Source organism: Glandiceps talaboti, chromosome 1 (genome assembly GCF_964340395.1).
Source record: "Glandiceps talaboti chromosome 1, keGlaTala1.1, whole genome shotgun sequence".
Classification (NCBI taxonomy): domain Eukaryota; kingdom Metazoa; phylum Hemichordata; class Enteropneusta; family Spengelidae; genus Glandiceps; species Glandiceps talaboti.
Window position 1 is genome coordinate 22,930,608 of NC_135549.1, and position 20,408 is coordinate 22,951,015.

The 20,408-nt window shown below is 35.2% G+C and overlaps 2 protein-coding genes across 2 annotated transcripts in view; one reads left to right on the forward strand and one right to left on the reverse strand.

Moving 5' to 3' along the window:
• Window positions 1–20,408, forward strand: part of LOC144432754 (uncharacterized) — a 73,602-nt gene that overhangs the window by 30,272 nt on the left and 22,922 nt on the right. The gene's annotated exons all lie outside the window — the stretch shown is intronic.
• Window positions 4,916–7,465, reverse strand: LOC144442642 (uncharacterized). Its single transcript, XM_078132024.1, has 2 exons — window positions 7,193–7,465; window positions 4,916–6,198 (listed from the first exon to the last, which is right to left on the reverse strand). Exons 1-2 carry the CDS (start codon window positions 7,365–7,367, stop codon window positions 4,916–4,918), a joined length of 1,458 nt encoding a protein of 485 aa, XP_077988150.1. The 5' UTR covers window positions 7,368–7,465.

The window sequence follows — 20,408 nt, forward strand, 5'->3', positions numbered from 1 at the left end:
GTCTCACTTCTCATTTTCTGTAGTTATCCAGTCAACTGATACAGACGGAAAATGAATTTCAAATACCAATTGAATCACTCAATTTGATTGTCATAGACATTTGCTTATGTTATGAATTAATAGAAAGTCAAATAATATTAAGATAAATTTATGCATATTGAGTATTCAGTATATTTGTAGGGAATGGGGAAGGACTGTATTTGGGGGGCACTGTCTGGAAAAATGTACAGGATTTGTTGAAAGAATGTTCGGAATTGATAGCAAACAAAAATGGTTTTACTTATAGTTCAAAGACTTAGTGTTGAATAACCCCCTGTAACCATTTATCATAATTGATGGAAAAGTAGATGAATCATACCCTGTAATAGTAGATACATGACTATCATTATGTTATTAACAACATTATAAGCATATGATCTGTACTTTTGAAGGGAAAAAAAACGGATCAAATTTCTTAGAAATTGGCCAGTTAATGGTAGTAAACACAAAGTGGTGTAACCTCTCAACTTAGCATACGGCTCTGAATTATTACTACAGATGACCCCAAGCTGTGGGGGTCAATCATGTATCTGGTTTGTGTTGACAGCAACATGGCACACACATCTCTCATCAGAGGCAAGCTACTGTTTTCTGCAAAGTGTCACTTTTGATCAAATACTTATTTTGTACCTGTGATTGGATTTGTAAGGCTCTCGTCTGGCTCGTTTGTCTGACACCCCGACGTGTCTATTTATAGCGCTTTCCTGTAAACAAGCCTGGGTTGAATACGCTACTGAGACACAAGGTAAGGCAGTCATCAATTTTAATGTTCATCATTTAGTAGATTATGTTGGTTTTTAGGAACACTATGCGTGCTGGTGGTGTGTCGGGGAGGGAATTTAAACAAAGTAAAAAATGGACACAATGTGTGTGTGTGTGTAGTTGAGTGTTGCGTCAGACACTGTAGCTTTTTAAACATTGTTCATTATTTTTCAAAGCATCCATCAGACGGTATATATAGTGTGTTATCGGGATGACCTAAATTGATTGATATTCAAATCTATGATTGTCTATCACTACTTTATACTGTTATCTACATGACTTTAAAGTTAAAATGAGTCTATGATTAATGATGTAGCAAGTGTGATGTCGGTCAGGATTCATTAAGAATATTACAGTGATACTATTTAGTAACAGAATTCAGGTGAAGATTTATTGATTTCAGATGACTGTGTGCAAATATGATGTACATGTGAAGTATTGTAAATTGTGTGATTTGAAGTGTGTGGAAATATGATGTATGTGAAGTATTGTAAATTGTGTGGTTTGAACTGTGTGGAAATATGATAAATGTGAAACATTGTAAATTGTGTGATTTGAGGTGTATGGAAATATGGTGTATGTGAAGTATTGTAAATTGTGTGGTTTGAACTGTGTGGAAATGTGTATGTGAAATGTAGTATTGTAAATTGTGTGGTGTGAAGTGTAGAAATATGGTGTTTGAACTGTGTGAAAATATGGTGTATAGATGATATGCACGTACGTCATCCGTTACCTAGCAACCCAGGCGGCGCCATATTGAGTGGCAAGAACGAACAATGGCGGGTAAACAAAGTACGTCGTTAGCCGCGCCTCTGGGCGGAGTTCAACCTCTACGTTCCTCAAAGTACGTGGAAAACTTAACCACCGATGCAAAACAACGCTACCTTCAAAAGTTACATATTTGTGGACTAAAATCGGACCCGTACACATTTTTGAAGTCCGAATTCGACTGCAATGAGCCAAAGTTGTGGCCGGAGGTAACCTACGCTGATATTTATGCATACTTTATTAGCAAGCCGAGTTTGTACACTCACTCACAACTGAAATCGTACAAAAGTTTAGATGCATACCAATTCGTTGTTACCGGACAAACTTTTGATGTAATGTGCAAAAAAATCAAAATCTATGACGACCCCAACACTGGATTTCTGTTTGTAGGGAAAGTACGGCATTCACAGAGCATCTTCACTTCGCCCCCGAACCGCGTATGGGTTGCACTCACAGCAGACGGTACAGTGACTACCGCTCATTGTATCTGTATGGCTGGGCTTGGTGAAGCCTGTTCTCATGTAGGAGCGATCCTATTCTACATTGATGCAGTGACACAATTCAAAAGAAGAACTGACATGTCAGCATGCACCTCAAAAGTCTGTTCATGGCTACCACCGACTCTGAAAAAGGTTACATTTGAAGAAATCTCGAACATAAACTTCGCCAGACCAAACAAGAAATACAAACTGCTTTGCAACGCCAGTGCCACGGAACGTGTGATTACCGGTAGTGACAAATCTACAGGGAAAGCCCCGACTAGAAAGTCTGCACCATCGTTAACACAGGGCGAATTAAAAGACTTCGTGGTTAAACTCGAGCAAACAGGTGTAAAAAGTGCCGTGTTACGTGTACATCCTGACACATACAAGCAATTTGTACCCACATCAACAAAGCTGGTCAAGCCGCTCACTGAACTCTACAACCCGTCCTTCCATGACCTCGCGTACAATGAACTGTTGCTAAAGTGTGACAATGTTTATGAAAACATGACCTTATCAAAATCTGAGGCTGAGGACATAGAAATTGCTACACGCAAACAGGCCACTTCCAATATTTGGTTTAGACAACGTGCAGGCTTGATTACTGCAAGTAGATTTAAATCAGTATGTTGTACAGATCCAAGTATGCCCTCCCAGAGTCTAATTCTCAGCATATGTCACCCTCTTAAACACAAATTTTCAACAGAAGCTACATGTTATGGTTGTGTGCATGAAAAAGATGCCATTGAAAGATTGAAAATACGTATGATAAATGAAGGGCATGTAGGAGTTCAAATTTTACAGTGTGGACTGTACAGAAGCACCAAGTATCCCTTTCTTGCAGGTTCCCCTGATGCTTTAATTAGATGTGAGTGTCATGGGATTTTTACAGTTGAAGTAAAGTGTCCCCTCAAATGTAAACATAGGAATCCACAAATGCAAACAGAATTAGATGCATCATTTTGTATGCAGAACATTGATGGAAAGTATGTTTTAAAGCGAACTCATCAATATTTTTATCAAGTTCAGTTACAAATGTTTTTAGTTGGCATTTCATCCAGCTATTTTGTTATTTGGTCACCTGAGGGTGAAGTAATTCAGCAAGTATATTTTGATGAAATCTTCATGGAGCAGATGATAAAGAAAGCTGATAAATTCTTCAGGCATTGCATTCTCCCTGAAATACTAGCCAAGTGGTACTCTAGAAAATATCTACAACTGGGGAGCACAGAGAACCAGCCAGAAAGTCAGTTGTCATGTGATACACATTCAGATACGTCTGTTTGTTATTGCCGTGGTGAGAGTTTTGGGAGGGACATGATTGTTTGCAGTAGCAAAGATTGTGAAGTGAAATACTATCACTTGGATTGTTTGAAAATTAAGCATGCTAAGAAGGGGAAGTGGCTTTGTCCAAGTTGTTCAAAGAAAAGGACAGGAAAAAAATAGACTGTCCTGCACAGTAACACACCACTGTTGATGATGACTAGGTCCTAGGTAAGACAATGGGTAACACCAGTAGAAAGGTCTGTAATTAGTAGCATTCATGTAAATAAAATATATTTACTGCACTAATATACTTGTGTATTATTTGAAATTACAGGAGGCTAGTCAGGTGACCCCTTTATATTTTTAAAATCCATAAGTTTAATATTTGAACTTGCCTCATTGAACAGTAGTGTGTACCTGCACAGGACAATAATTAAGAGAAGAAATGGAGAAACAAGTAATACAAAGAATATAGTTTTTTTAATTCTGAAAAAGTTCAAAATGAATTAGTACATTTCATTAAATCTCTCCCTGTTGTTGTAAATATTTCATTAGGACATAAAAAAATCAATATCAGTTCTGTATAATTTGTGTAGTAAAGCTATAAGAAGTACAACAGTAATACTATTACACATTTATATCTATAATGAATGTAATTCGAGGTAAAATATAAACTTACAATAAATTACTGACACTATTCAACATTGTCTTTACAATTCATTTGACAGCTGTTTGTTATTGCATGTACAGGAAATTATTTGTAAACAAACAATAAATACAAGGGACCAAATCAAAATCACAGTTTGAAACTTCATACATTGTTAAAATGCACTCTACAGTACACTGACCTCAGATTACAAGTTACAAAATGTAGGTTTTAATAGCAATTGTCTCACCAAGCACAGAAGAATAATTCTTTGCAATCTTCTCAATTCTAACTACTGATAAGATAAACTCTTACTATTGACTTTGAGTTAGGCGTAATAAAAAAAAAATTGTGAGGTTCTGAACTTCTGATTACATTCAATTTGAGAATAGGTGGGATAGGGCAATTTTTTTTTTCATTTCCTAGTCTCTAGTTCAGGTAGTTATGTTTTCTGTTGTTTTCCATATTGTACCCATGTCATTGATTTCTTCTCATCACATATGGTCATTACAGATTGGAAGAATTTTATGTTGTGTTTGTTTATTAGATGATGTAGGTTTCCACATCCATCATTACTTCCTAGACTTCAAATTTGTTGCGATTTTAGCATTTTTTTTGCTCAAATATGTAACCCGAACTAAACAATTATTTTGTTTGACCTAAGACACTGACATGGTTCCTTTCTTTTTGTTTTGTTAACAAGAACAATACACATTCATATACCAAGGCCTTAGCACTATGTTCTAGAATACTATTAAATCAATTGTGGATCAGACTTTGTCGTTTCATGTATAGCATGCCATGTATACAGTTGTAAAGGCTATATGGATACAACTTTTTTCAGTGTTTGTGAGAGCTAATATAAATACTAGAGTGAACCTGGGTGTCTCTAGTGAGGTGATTTACAGAATGCACACATCCTGGAAGCAGATTGTGATTCATTTTTTTTTTTTTAAGTATCTAGGGGAACAACAGATTCACAAAGATTGCACAAAGCTGAACAAACTATGGCTATATCATCCACTACAGTATTACCACCACACGTTTTATTCATGATCATTTTAATGGGGAGGGTTCCTTGTAATATTCTATATTTATTTCTTAGAAGGCCAATCACTCTTTCAACATGGATTCTCACATGAGCTAATTCCCTGGACCAATCAATATCCTTCCTTTCAAGTTGCAGTTTCCCTTTGGTAAATGCAGGAATTTTTAATACTGCCCTATAAGCACTAACAGAAGCTTCAATAGTAAATCCTCTATCTGCTAGAACTTCATCCCCGGGTAACAATTTTTTCAGGATTCCACAACTTTCGGTCAAGTAAACATCTGAGACCCTCCCTCCCCATGCTTTGGATATATATATTATTGTACCTTGTGGTGATATTCCAATTAAAAATTTTGCAGTGTTATGATGTTTATAATTGGACCATGTCTGCGCCCTGGCTACTAGATCTGTTGGTCTTTCACTAAAAACTTCGAAACAATCTAAAATAACAACACAATTTTTGAAATGATCTCTAAAACATAATGGCATGGTTGAACGTAAAACTTCTCTGTCAGGCCATATAATAAATGATGACAACCTTGAGGACATTACTGGGACCCACCTGTTAAAAATTCTGCTGATTGTGGACTGGTCAACTCCAAATCGATATGATAAATCTTCATCAAGTAAATTTAACCTAAGTTTCATAAGAACAGATAAAAACTCCTGGAATTGTGTCAATTTGTTTTGTGAATATGTCTTAATGTGTGAAGCAACTAAATTAAAAACCATTTTAACTATAACAAAGTTAGGTAATCCTGTATAAAAACTACATTTCTTTTCATTCAAACTAAAAGTTTCTTCAGAAAAAGATATGCTATCTAGTCTTTCTTTCAACCTGTCCCTTTCAATTTTCAAATTCTGATTGTCATCTCTTAACTGTTTGTTTTCAATAATCAGCCGACTATTCATTTCCTTTAGCTCTGCAACTTCTGATCTCAGTTTTATACTCGCATCATTATTCTCTTGAGTCAGGTCCTTGGTTAACATCTCTTCCTGTTTTCCAAATTTGGTTTCCTGCTCAGTTTCATTGGATTCCTCATCAGGCACCATACAAGCTTTAAATTTACTGCTTCTCCGTTCAAACCTCTGAAGATCAGTTTCCGCCTTTCTTTTTCTTTGTTGTGTGATGAACGAAAACACTGATGGTACATAGTCTGGATGATTGGGGTCGTCATTCTTGGCACCTTGAATGAACGACAAAATATCTAGGTTACAGCAATATTCATACATGGGAATAATTATACAAAAAGTGATACTGCAAAACAAGGTTTATTGGCTGTAGTCATTTTCCTCAGGATAATTAAAAAGAATTTCATTTATAGAATGTCAGATGTACAATAGTAATAATTTTCGAGTATATTCAAGGTCTAGTCATGGAAATATCACCCATATGTGTGATACTTCATTTCTTAGTCTAGTTCCTATAATTTGTATAAAATATCATTACCATTTATATTTCTATTTCTTCATTTTTCTTTCTTTCAAGAACCACTACTACTGATACTCAAAACCAATGAGCTATACAAATCCCCTATACTTGCATGTCGAAAAGAAACAATCGTGTCTGAAGCAAAAACTTGCATCACGGCTAACTTTTACAGAAATAAACAAACTGATAAGAGTCGCTTGAACCAACATAAGAGGGACCGTGTGTTGTTTTTGTATCAAGTTTGACAGTGATAAGAAGTAGACTTTTTTCGGCACCATCAAAGGCATTTTTCATCGCCCACAACTGTTACAATGCGAAGTTCTGTTCACAGGCAATGGTGTACAACGCGCTGTCAACACTCGTACTAGTCCTGCTTGCAGACGGTGCACGGGTCTTCATTACTGACAGGACCCTCAACACCAGAAGGAAGTAGGACTACACTCGTACTAGCTATTTTGTACTAGTTCACTGAGCGAACGCGCCATATTTTCATTAGTCCTGCTTGCATACGGAGTGAGTTGTACCTTCGGAATTCGGACAACGCGGTGGTGAGGGTCATATCATCATGTCGACCCGTACAAGCAGGACTACATTTTCATAATCGTAGCATTTCTGTCAATAGCAAAAAGAACTAATGCATGAATTTGAACTTCGAAAATATCAGGTGTGGTACTTGGATAATCAATCATCTTGAAACTTAAAAATATTTGGGGGAGGCGTTTCAAAGACAACTTTATTTTTCTACTTACCGGTAATGAAATGCTTGCTACACAGCCATGCATGTTTTGGTTCTAGATTCTTCCGATTTATTGCCGAAAGCCACTGTCGCCGTCGATCTAAATCCTTTGGAATTCGGTAAAAGGAAAAATCACATCCTTTTTTATGACGGTTTGTACATCCAAAGGCACAGCAACTCTTTCCCATGGTACTGAAATTTCAAATTAGGCGCTAGTGGAAGCAGAAGACACGCATTTGCTTACAGTGCATGCCACTCGCTTTTGCCACTCAATATGGCGGCCGTCGTGAATTAGCCTCGTTCCCGTGACGGATGACGTCATATGCATATCATCTATATGAAGTATTGTAAATGTTATGATTTGAACTATGGAAATGTGTATGTGAAGGATTGTAAATTTAAATTGTGTGATTTGAACTGTGTGGAAAAATTGTGTATATGAAGTATTGTAAATTGTGTGGTTTGAAGTGTATGGAAATATGATAAATGTGAAGTACGTGTATTGTACTGAATTGAACTGTCGAACTGTTTCACACCTATTGTAAATATTATGTTGTTATACGTTGGAATATCACTATCCATGATGTGTTATAAATTTATGAGTTTACAATCATAACTTAATGTCACCAGGTCAAGCAGGACGTGATGTTTGTCATAAATTAGTGATCAGTAAAAGTGGCTTTACATTTCATGATTTAGTCTGAATTGTAACAACACAAAGGTCACTTTGAGGTCACCATGTTCAAGAAAGTATGTTTTAACTACTGTAAATTATAACATTGCCAATTACAGTTACTATCACAGATACAAGACAGTGATAGGGTTGTCATCTCTATGTTGTATAAACAAAATTTTCGTGGTTATGAAATCTGAACTAGATGTCTAAATGCAACATCTGGAGAGTAGTGATTATGAAATCTGAATTGGCTACTGATTATGTATTTGTACAGGGTACTGGGTATAAAAGGTGAATGGATCATACTGGCTGTAAAATCTGAATAGGATATTGGGTGTAAAATCTGAATAGGATATTGGGTATGCAATCTGAATAGGATATTGGGTATACAATCTGAATAATATATTGGGTATGCAATCTGAATAGGATATTGGGTATACAATCTGAATAGGATATTGGGTATACAATCTGAATAATATATTGGGTATGCAATCTGAATAGGATACAATCTGAATATGATATTGGGTATGCAATCTGAATAGGATACTGGGTATACAATCTGAATAGGATATTGGGTATGCAATCTGAATAGGATATTGGGTATACAATCTGAATAGGATATTGGGTATACAATCTGAATAGGATATTGGGTATACAATCTGAATAGGATATTGGGTATACAATCTGAATAGGATATTGGGTATACAATCTGAATAGGATATTGGGTATGCAATCTGAATAGGATATTGGGTATGCTATCTGAATAGGATATTGGGTATGCAATCTGAATAGGATATTGGGTATGCTATCTGAATAGGATATTGGGTATACAATCTGAATAGGATATTGGGTATGCAATCTGAATAGGATATTGGGTATGCTATCTGAATAGGATATTGGGTATACTATCTGAATAGGATACTGGGTATGCAATCTGAATAGGATATTGGGTATACAATCTGAATAGGATATTGGGTATACAAGCTGAATAGGATATTGGGTATGCAATCTGAATAGGATATTGGGTATACAATCTGAATAGGATATTGGGTATACAATCTGAATAGGATATTGGGTATACAATCTAAATAGGATACTGGGTATGCAATCTGAATAGGATATTGGGTATACAATCTGAATAGGATATTGGGTATGCAATCTGAATAGGATATTGGGTATACAAGCTGAATAGGATATTGGGTATGCAATCTGAATAGGATATTGGGTATACAATCTGAATAGGATATTGGGTATACAAGCTGAATAGGATATTGGGTATACAATCTGAATAGGATATTGGGTATACAATCTGAATAGGATATTGGGTATACAATCTGAATAGGATATTGGGTATACAATCTGAATAGGATATTGGGTATGCAATCTGAATAGGATATTGGGTATGCAATCTGAATAGGATATTGGGTATACAATCTGAATAGGATATTGGGTATACAAGCTGAATAGGATATTGGGTATACAATCTGAATAGGATACTGGGTATGCAATCTGAATAGGATATTGGGTATACAATCTGAATAGCATATTGGGTATACAAGCTGAATAGGATATTGGGTATACAATCTGAATAGGATACTGGGTATGCAATCTGAATAGGATATTGGGTATACAATCTGAATAGGATATTGGGTATACAATCTGAATAGGATACTGGGTATGCAATCTGAATAGGATACTGGGTATGCAATCTGAATAGGATATTGGGTATGCTATCTGAATAGGATATTGGGTATGCAATCTGAATAGGATATTGGGTATGCAATCTGAATAGGATATTGGGTATACAATCTGAATAGGATATTGGGTATACAATCTGAATAGGATATTGGGTATGCAATCTGAATAGGATATTGGGTATGCAATCTGAATAGGATATTGGGTATGCAATCTGAATAGGATATTGGGTATGCAATCTGAATAGGATATTGGGTATGCAATCTGAATAGGATATTGGGTATGCAATCTGAATAGGATACTGGGTATGCAATCTGAATAGGATATTGGGTATACAATCTGAATAGGATATTGGGTATGCAATCTGAATAGGATATTGGGTATGCAATCTGAATAGGATATTGGGTATACAATCTGAATAGGATATTGGGTATACAATCTGAATAGGATACTGGGTATGCAATCTGAATAGGATACTGGGTATACAATCTGAATAGGATATTGGGTATGCAATCTGAATAGGATATTGGGTATGCAATCTGAATAGGATATTGGGTATACAATCTGAATAGGATATTGGGTATGCAATCTGAATAGGATATTGGGTATACAATCTGAATAGGATATTGGGTATACAATCTGAATAGGATATTGGGTATGCAATCTGAATAGGATATTGGGTATACAATCTGAATAGGATATTGGGTATGCAATCTGAATAGGATATTGGGTATACAATCTGAATAGGATATTGGGTATACTATCTGAATAGGATATTGGGTATACAATCTGAATAGGATATTGGGTATGCAATCTGAATGGGATATTGGGTATACAATCTGAATAGGATATTGGGTGTACAATCTGAATAGGATATTGGGTATACATGTACAAGCTGAATAGGATATTGAGTATACAATCTGAATAGGATATTGGGTATGCAATCTGAATAGGATATTGGGTATACAATCTGAATAGGATATTGGGTATACTATCTGAATAGGATATTGGGTATGCAATCTGAATAGGATATTGGGTATGCAATCTAAATAGGATATTGGGTATGCAATCTGAATAGGATATTGGGTATGCAATCTGAATAGGATATTGGGTATGCAATCTGAATAGGATATTGGGTATGCAATCTAAATAGGATATTGGGTATGCAATCTGAATAGGATATTGGGTATACAATCTGAATAGGATATTGGGTATACATGTACAATCTGAATAGGATATTGAGTATACAATCTGAATAGGATATTGGGTATGCAATCTGAATAGGATATTGGGTATACAATCTGAATAGGATATTGGGTATACTATCTGAATAGGATATTGGGTATGCAATCTGAATAGGATATTGGGTTACAATCTGAATAGGATATTGGGTATGCAATCTAAATAGGATATTGGGTATGCAATCTGAATAGGATATTGGGTTACAATCTGAATAGGATATTGGGTATGCAATCTAAATAGGATACTGGGTATACAATCTGAATAGGATATTGGGTATACAATCTGAATAGGATATTGGGTATGCAATCTAAATAGGATATTGGGTATGCAATCTGAATAGGATATTGGGTATACAATCTGAATAGGATATTGGGTATACATGTACAATCTGAATAGGATATTGAGTATACAATCTGAATAGGATATTGGGTATGCAATCTGAATAGGATATTGGGTATACAATCTGAATAGGATATTGGGTATACTATCTGAATAGGATATTGGGTATGCAATCTGAATAGGATATTGGGTATGCAATCTGAATAGGATATTGGGTATGCAATCTAAATAGGATATTGGGTATGCAATCTGAATAGGATATTGGGTTACAATCTGAATAGGATATTGGGTATGCAATCTAAATAGGATACTGGGTATACAATCTGAATAGGATATTGGGTATACAATCTGAATAGGATATTGGGTATACAATCTGAATAGGATATTGGGTATACAATCTGAATAGGATACTGGGTATGCAATCTAAATAGGATATTGGGTATACAATCTGAATAGGATACTGGGTATACAATCTGAATAGGATATTGGGTATACAATCTGAATAGGATATTGGGTATACAATCTGAATAGGATATTGGGTATACAATCTGAATAGGATATTGGGTATACAATCTGAATATGATATTGGGTGTACAATCTGAATAGGATATTGGGTATGCAATCTGAATAGGATATTGGGTATACAATCTGAATAGGATATTGGGTATGCAATCTAAATAGGATACTGGGTATACAATCTGAATAGGATATTGGGTATACAATCTGAATAGGATATTGGGTGTACAATCTGAATAGGATATTGGGTGTACAATCTGAATAGGATACTGGGAATGCAATCTGAAGGGAATAATGGGTATAAAATATTGATGGGGTATTGGATATACAACCTGAATAGGAGGATACTGGGTATGCAATCTAAATAGGATAATGGGTATAAAATCTGAATGGGATACTGGGTGTAAAATCTGAAGGGGATACTGGGTATTCAATCTGGAAGGAATAGTGGGTATACAATCTAAATGAAGTACAAAATCCTAGGGTTTTATATTGTAAATCTGAATGGGGTACATGTACTAGGTGTAAAATCTAAATGGTGTAGTGGGCATGAATCTGAATTGGGTATGTGTGCTAGGTATAAAATGTGAATTGGGTATACGTACTAGGTATAAAATGTGAATTGGGTATACGTACTAGGTATAAAATGTGAATTGGGTATACATGTATGTGTACTAAGTATAAAATCTGAATTAGGTATACATGTATGTGTGTTAGGTATAAAATGTGAATTGGGTATACATGTATGTGTGCTAGGTATAAAATGTGAATTGGGTATACATGTATGTGTGTTAGGTATAAAATGTGAATTGGGTATACATGTATGTGTGCTAGGTATAAAATGTGAATTGGGTATACGTACTAGGTATAAAATGTGAATTGGGTATACATGTATGTGTGTACTAGGTGTAAAATCTGAATTGGGTATGTGTGTACTAGGTGTAAAATCTGAATTGGGTATGTGTGTACTAGGTGTAAAATCTGAATTGGGTATGTGTGTACTAGGTGTAAAATCTGAATTGGGTATGTGTGTACTAGGTGTAAAATCTGAATTGGGTATGTGTGTACTAGGTGTAAAATCTGAATTGGGTATGTGTGTACTAGGTGTAAAATCTGAATTGGGTATGTGTACTAGGTATAAAATCTGAATTAGTTATGTGTGTACTAGGTGTAAAATCTGAATTGGGTATGTGTACTAGGTATAAAATCTGAATTGGGTATGTGTGTACTAGGTGTAAAATCTGAATTGGGTAAGCATACTAGGTATAAAATCTGAATTAGGTATGTGTGTACTAGGTGTAAAATATGAATTGGGTATGTGTACTAGGTATAAAATCTGAATTGGGTATGTTTACTCGATGTAACTAAAATCTTAACAGAACACTACCAAAGTGAAAGGAAAAAAGGAAGTAATGTTTTCCAGGAATGCACAAAAGCAATAATGTTAGTGCATTTACTTGGAACTTTATTTAGCCTGAAAACAGGTGCTGTCTGACTTAATGAGGAATTTCTTTTCACTAATAAACAAAAAAAAAGGTCATTAAAAAGTCTTTCGTCAAATATTTATTTTATTTTTTATTTCACAACCATTGCATGTCTACCAGCGGCTAGCAATTGAAACTTGCTGTGATGACGCTAGGCAGTGTTTACCTTTTCACTCCATTGAAAAATAATTTATGATATTTTATGATACATAATGTGTCCCTTGGTAAACATAGTTATACCGTGTGTACCCACTGTAATGTCATTGTCTATTGGAAAAACTGATTTCACGTGTCTCACAAATAGTCCATTGTGGTACGATGCGGATAAGACGTCGGCACAAATTTGGTATTCGCTTCTAAGAAAATTTCATTACTAAATATGGAAAACTGATGGTTTTTTTGTGCGGATTTGATAAAACTACATGTCGTGGTACTGTCTTTCAAAGAAACTGTCAAACTAAATTGTTGTACAGATAGAAACAAAGACTAGATAACTTGTGGAAGGGTTGTTGTTTTATTTAGCAGAAAGAAGAAATTATAGAAAAGACAGGATAGCCGAGTTGTGTAACAGTTTTATTTTTAGACAAAAAAGGACGCAAAGTGGAGTTAAAAGCAAAGTGTGCTGTAGGTAGAAGGAAAGTGAGATAATAATTAAAATAGCTAATTCCACAATACTTTATTTATCGATATCATGGTGTGTTGTAAATTCCAAACGATTTATCTGATTCGGAGCATGATTTATGTTTTCCTGATATAATGACAAATAAATTTTGTATTTTAACCGTGATTAACCTCTCTGTCTGGGTAATAAGTTATAATTTTGATATTATTCAGGAGTACAAATTAACGAGTCTAGGAATCGACTCATTCCTCCCAAGTGACCCACTGAATGTGTGAATTATTCATATTTAAAAATGGCTGTCTGGATTCAATTATTTGTTCCAATGGCGTCGTCGCAAAGTACAGTTGTTTCACCGATTCTGATGTACACATGTCAGCTGTCTCACCCACTTCAAACTGAAGGACACACTTATATATTGTCATTGAAATTGCCTAATCGGAATTTTCTGTACGGAAAGAGAAGAGTGAAGAATTTGATGTTTGAATTTATCAGTTTTGTATATTTATTAGAAATGTAACGCTGACATTTGTTGAATTAAATGACGAGGACTGAGGAACTGTCAGATGTTACGAAATGTATCCCGTCATAAAACAAAATTGATGGAAAATACAAATAGCGCCATGATTTTGGTATATTTGCACCACTTCAGAATAGTATTCGTGTATTGGTCAATGTGGCTCTTCAAACTACTGTACCTTCCCCCTACCAAAAATTTATCAACAGTCACATGTGCAGGTACACTTTGATCAGATGTCTATGTATGATAGTGTTTTAAGATTTCATGCAGTTCATCACATGTGTCTGCAATGGTATGTACCATGCAACTAACAACAATAGAAAATATTAGAAATAGAGCCCTCTAGGGGAAACAACAGGTAGAATCTGAACTTATTTTGGTTGAGAATGACATGAATGTGAACACGTTGATATTTGCAGCACAATCTTTCAATGGGATTAAAATCTGATGTAGGGAACTTGGCGGATTTCTATATTTACCTACTTTTATTGTCATTTGTTCTTTTTTTGTTCTGTGACACCATAGAAGTTCCTGTATCAAACGAGAGTGCTGAGTGGATTTACTCAACGAATGATAACGTGTAATGCACCGAAACAATTGCTCTGTTCGAAAAGAGCTCGAGCACAGAGCGCAGACAATATTGTTATTGTTGGTGGTTCCCTTTGATTCAATTTCAAACTTCGAGTTTTATATTGCAAAACGGATTTTGGTTGGCTACACATAAGCACAAGATTCGGTACAAGAACTTCTATGGTATTATTGTGCTATATGTAGATACGAGGCGCTCACAGAACAAAATATAGAACAAGTGACAAACGTAGGAGGTAAATTAAAAAAATCACGGGCCAAATTCCCAACATCGATTTTAATCAGATTGCACACTCCTTATATAATATGTATGTCTTGTTCTAGGACGTACATGTACATGCCTTTAATACACAGTATTAGTTTCCAGGTGTATTTCGAGGTCGCGACCTCTTCTGCAGACACCATTACATTCCTAAGTTGAGTAGAAACCAATATCCAAACATTTGGGGTCAAGGGTCATGTCCTGAACATATTCTCGGAATCAACACTGCTTGGTGGTTAATGAACCCATCCTAACATATTATAACACTATAACAACACTTTTAACATTTCTGGTCGTTTAAACTCCTATAGGAAGAAAATGTTAAGTTGGACTCCATATTGTCCTGTTGAAATTCTTCACCTAGCCTGACCTTGAGTTCAGTGATATGGATAAAGCAATATTTAATACCCTTCAGTTGAATAAATTTTAGTTTTATTGATCAAAATGGTAAAAAGTGGGTTTTCTTGCGAGTCATCACATCATAAGGAAACCCCCTCATTTTGAGGCATCTCAAGAAATAGTTTTGTTATGACTCAGTGGCACATGAAGTTGACTCGAGGGCACACCAGTGTTTTTCCAAAGTTAGTGATTGAAAGGGAAAACACAGTAAAATTGACTTCGTTTCCAGTAATCCAATCACCTTTATTTTACTCATGATTGTCAAATCCTGTCAACTGCCTTGGAAACTTGTCAAATTTTAACACACCAAGAGAAGCAAATGTACATATAGTACTCTTCGATATTTTTGTTGTTGTTGGCAAATTGTATGATTCACGTTTTAAAGGTACATTGTATATGTAAGGTAACAGAAGTATATTAATATTTCATTTGAAAAAAAAAAATAATTACAAGTATGTAAAATAGATTAGGAGAAGGTGAATATGTTGTCTTTGGAATCTGTGAGATGATTATTGGCAGATAGGTCTTCACAGAATTGTTACCATAGTGATACAGCTGATATCACAGTCAGACTGACAGTTTTGATATATTGCCACATCACAACAACCAGTGATAAGGCTGTGTATACTCTGGGTTCAGTCATATCAGGCACCCACTTGCAATCACCAAGTTCGTTGATTTCAAAATCTATCAAGTTTAGAGGAAAAAAAACTTCTACAACTACTGCTACTACTACTACTACCGTAGCGCTACCCAATATAGAAAGAAGGATACTGAAAGTAGACATTAAAGGGGAACACCACTCCACAATCAATACTCATGAGTATTTATCTGAAGGTAATAAGCACGTAGGAGTCATGAATATTCATTGTTCATCTCATACATATGGACATCACATGACTCCAATGAGGCAACACTGGACCATTGCTAGAACAATGAAGGTGAAAAAAGATTCAATTTGGGGTTTCTTGGTATTCGGGCAAAATTTATGTGAAATTATGAAATGATTCTCCAGAACCCAAAGTTTAAGAAAATATCTTAAGAGGCTTAAGTCCTTTATTATATTTCTGGAGTGTAGTGGCATTCCGATTCTAAAAAAATGTATTTCGATAATAGTGCAACCAAACAGTTGACACTTATAACCTCGGGTAAATGTCAATAACTGTCTATATCCCTGTCAATATCTGATCCGGATCCAATCTAAATTAAACTGATCCCAGATCACTTTAATCCACATCGAATCCACTTTCCGTCTACACCAAAAAAATTGAGGAAATGGATTTTATTTGAATTACATTAGTGTACCTGTCCACACATATACTAGCTTCAATTCATATTACTTATTGTCAAACCACTTCACTTGAGTATGTGCCTGTCCACACCAGGCCTAACTGATCGCGATCTGATTCGAATTACTTTGATCTGGATCGAAACCACCACCTAGAGTAGGCTTTGATCCGGATCAGTTAATTCAAATTAGACACGAATTAACCATAAGTATGGACATGTAAATCAAATTGGATCCGGATCAGATTTTGTGGTATGGAAAGGCTTTATGAATGATAGATGAATTGCCAACCATTGTACAGATAGTCTTGATCTGTGAGTAGATCTAGACTATATGTTTACTTAACGATTTAGAACTGATATTTACTTGTAGTACTCTTGCTATCATGTTATACATTGAAGTGTCTGAAAATGAAATGGCAAATTGATTTTGTGTGAACATGCAGTCCTTATTTATCAATTTAGTGAGTAGTTGTTGTCAAATATGAGATTTATTTTATTGACTTGAGGGACATGAATTGTGTACCTGTGGGACAATGTTTTACATATGACTACATGTAATGTCCACATGGTTTGTGCGTAGCCTATATTATAAGGCCATGATATATGTATTACATTGTTTTATTGACTGACGGTCAGATATATATAATACAGTTGGTGTCAGGGACTGGTCACTCAAATAGATATATTTAATTTTTTAAGTGACAGTGTGGTGTTTAATTCATGGTTTTTAACACTACTGAAAATACAGTCAGAAGTGCCATAGTCATCTGTCTGTCTGTCTGTCTGTCTGTCTGTCGGTGTATGTATGTATATAGACATGTATGTACATATGTAAGTATATGTGTATGTATGTACATGCATGTATCATGAATGTGTGTGTGTGTGTATGTAGGTATGTGTGTATGTATGTATGTATGTGTGTATGTATGTATGTATGTATGTATGTATGTATGTATGTATGTATGTATGTATGTATGTAGGTAGGTAGGTAGGTAGGTAGGTAGGTAGGTGTATGTAGGTAGGTAGGTATGTATGTATGTATGTGTATATGTATGTATGTGTGTGTATGTATGTATGTATGTATGTATGTATGTATGTATGTATGTATGTATGTATGTGAATAACTGGATTAGATTCGTACACAACACTGATGGATAGTCAAGTGAATGAGCATTCATAAAATCACATAACATTTGAATTCAATATTGCCAGCTGTGCTGCAACAAAATTGGTGCTACTTTAAGTAACACAGTGCTTGAATTGATGTAATGTAGAAAAAACTAGATGTCTAAATAGTTGGATGTTTTTATTAAGGGAGGTAAGCAGGTAAAATCTACCTGAGTACCCAGCTATCATTTCTAGGGGTTCCAACTACCAAAATGATAATGGTAAAATGTGTTGGAAACCTTAGCAAAAATTAAAACACTGGAATTGAACGCAATTTGAGTATTTGCATGGAATATTTTCTCTTGGTTTCACAGAAAACAGTCATAACAAAAAAGAAAGAAAAAATTTCAAAAAAAACATGACATATGGATGACAAGCATGTGTTGTTAAATGATGAAATATTAGCAACGAATATAGCTAAATTATTGTCAGATTACTTCCAGTATAACCCTTTGTATAGATACTGGTAGTGTAATATGTTGGATGTTTGTTCTGTAACTCTAACAGTTTAATTTAATCTGATAGAAACAATTTATAAAACAGTCAAGTAAACAGCATTAGATACATTGTAGATGGTGCAATAATATCAACAACATATTGTGTGCATTCCCCCCACCCCCACCCCCACCCTCTATGGTATAATAAGGAAATTGACTTCCAGGTAGGTGACACTGACCTTCACAATATTGGATTCCAAGGGTAAAATTAGTAATGTATGAATGTTTTCTTTGATATGCATCAGTGTATGTAATTTTAGTTGACAGCATATCCTGAGTTCATGTAGTAAGGTCATTCACTATATTGATCACCATAGCCTTCATAATATCAAGACTTCAAGAGTCAAATAGTTGTATATATTGAACTTGATTGATTTATTTATTTCATGTCAGTAAATGTATAAAAATAGAAATATATTCTTAAATGTTATTCCCCAATATTTTTCTTTTGTTCAGCCAAGGAAAATATGAGTGACCTAAGGGGTCTTGTCACAAACCCTTTATGCCTCGAGTATTTCCCGCTGAATGAGGTAAAATATTGGGGAATAATGAAATTATACATCCTCAAGCGTAAGGGGAGAATAATAGTGATTTGGAAAGTTTTTACTCATATTTCGAGCAACGCAAAACCAGTGACGTACTACGACCAGGTTATATAATCCATATTTTCTGTTCAAAGACAATAACATGGCTTGAGTATGGTATAATGAATATGATATTAATATTATAGTTGACATTTACGTAGGACTGACTAAGGAGCACTACAGTCATATTGAAAATTAAAAAACATATCCATATCTCATTATCTGCTATCTCATATTAATTTGTCAATATTTGACAGTGTTATCAATAACTGATAAGTTACCTGTGAATGTCTCAGCTTGTCAAGTAATGATAAGAGATACAAGTTATAGTACATACCCATATGACATAGGCTGTGTGTATTATCATGTACGACATGTGCTGCCGATGTGTGGCTTAATACACTGTGTGTACATGTATGTATATCGTGTGGCATAAACTGTATGACATGACGGTGTGCTGTGTGGGACATACACTGTGTATCATGTGTGGCATAAATTGTATGATGTATGCTGTGGGTATCAATGTCGTCATGTGGGATGTTTGCTATGAATGGGTGGCGTATACAACTTGTATCCTGTGGGGCATACACTGCAACGTACTCCATCATCATGTGTGACAGGTAAGTGTGGATGGGTGGTGTATGCCATGTAGCATACACTGTATGATGTATGCTGTGTGTATCAGCATGTGGCATACAATGGATAGCTGGCGTATACTGTGTATCATGTGTGGCATACACATGCTATGGATGGGTGGCATATATTGTGTATATCGTGTGATGTATGTGTGGTGGATGGCATACATGTACAGTGTGTGTATGGATGGCATACACTGTGTGTATGGACATATATACTATGTGTGTGTGTGGTATCATAGGGGAGAAGAGTCACATTTCACAACACATCATACAGTCTGTCTGCTGCAATATTATCTCTATTAAACTCAGCAACATAAGTGAAATAAATTACCCCTGAGCTATGAAGTGAAGTTGATGAACTGTTTCATCAGATGACATTTTCCTTATCACTTGAATGGAAATTAGTCGTTATAGCAACAGTGATCACTCTTATCCTCACATAGCGTTCTTTCGTGTTATTTGTTAATACGTAGAAATGAAAGCAAATCATCTATGTATAAAATGCCAGTACTAGGTCTAACAATGTCGTAAGAATGTTCAATTGTGAGATTTATGTAGATAAGTAATGATGCCTGATTTCCCATTTGCTTGGAGCTTGGTAAAAATGGGAAACTAATGGAATTTAGAATGAATTTGGATACAAAAAAATATAGCCATGAATTAAATAAACAATCAGGTGAAATTACAGTGTGTTTGGTTTCTCCAAATCTTTA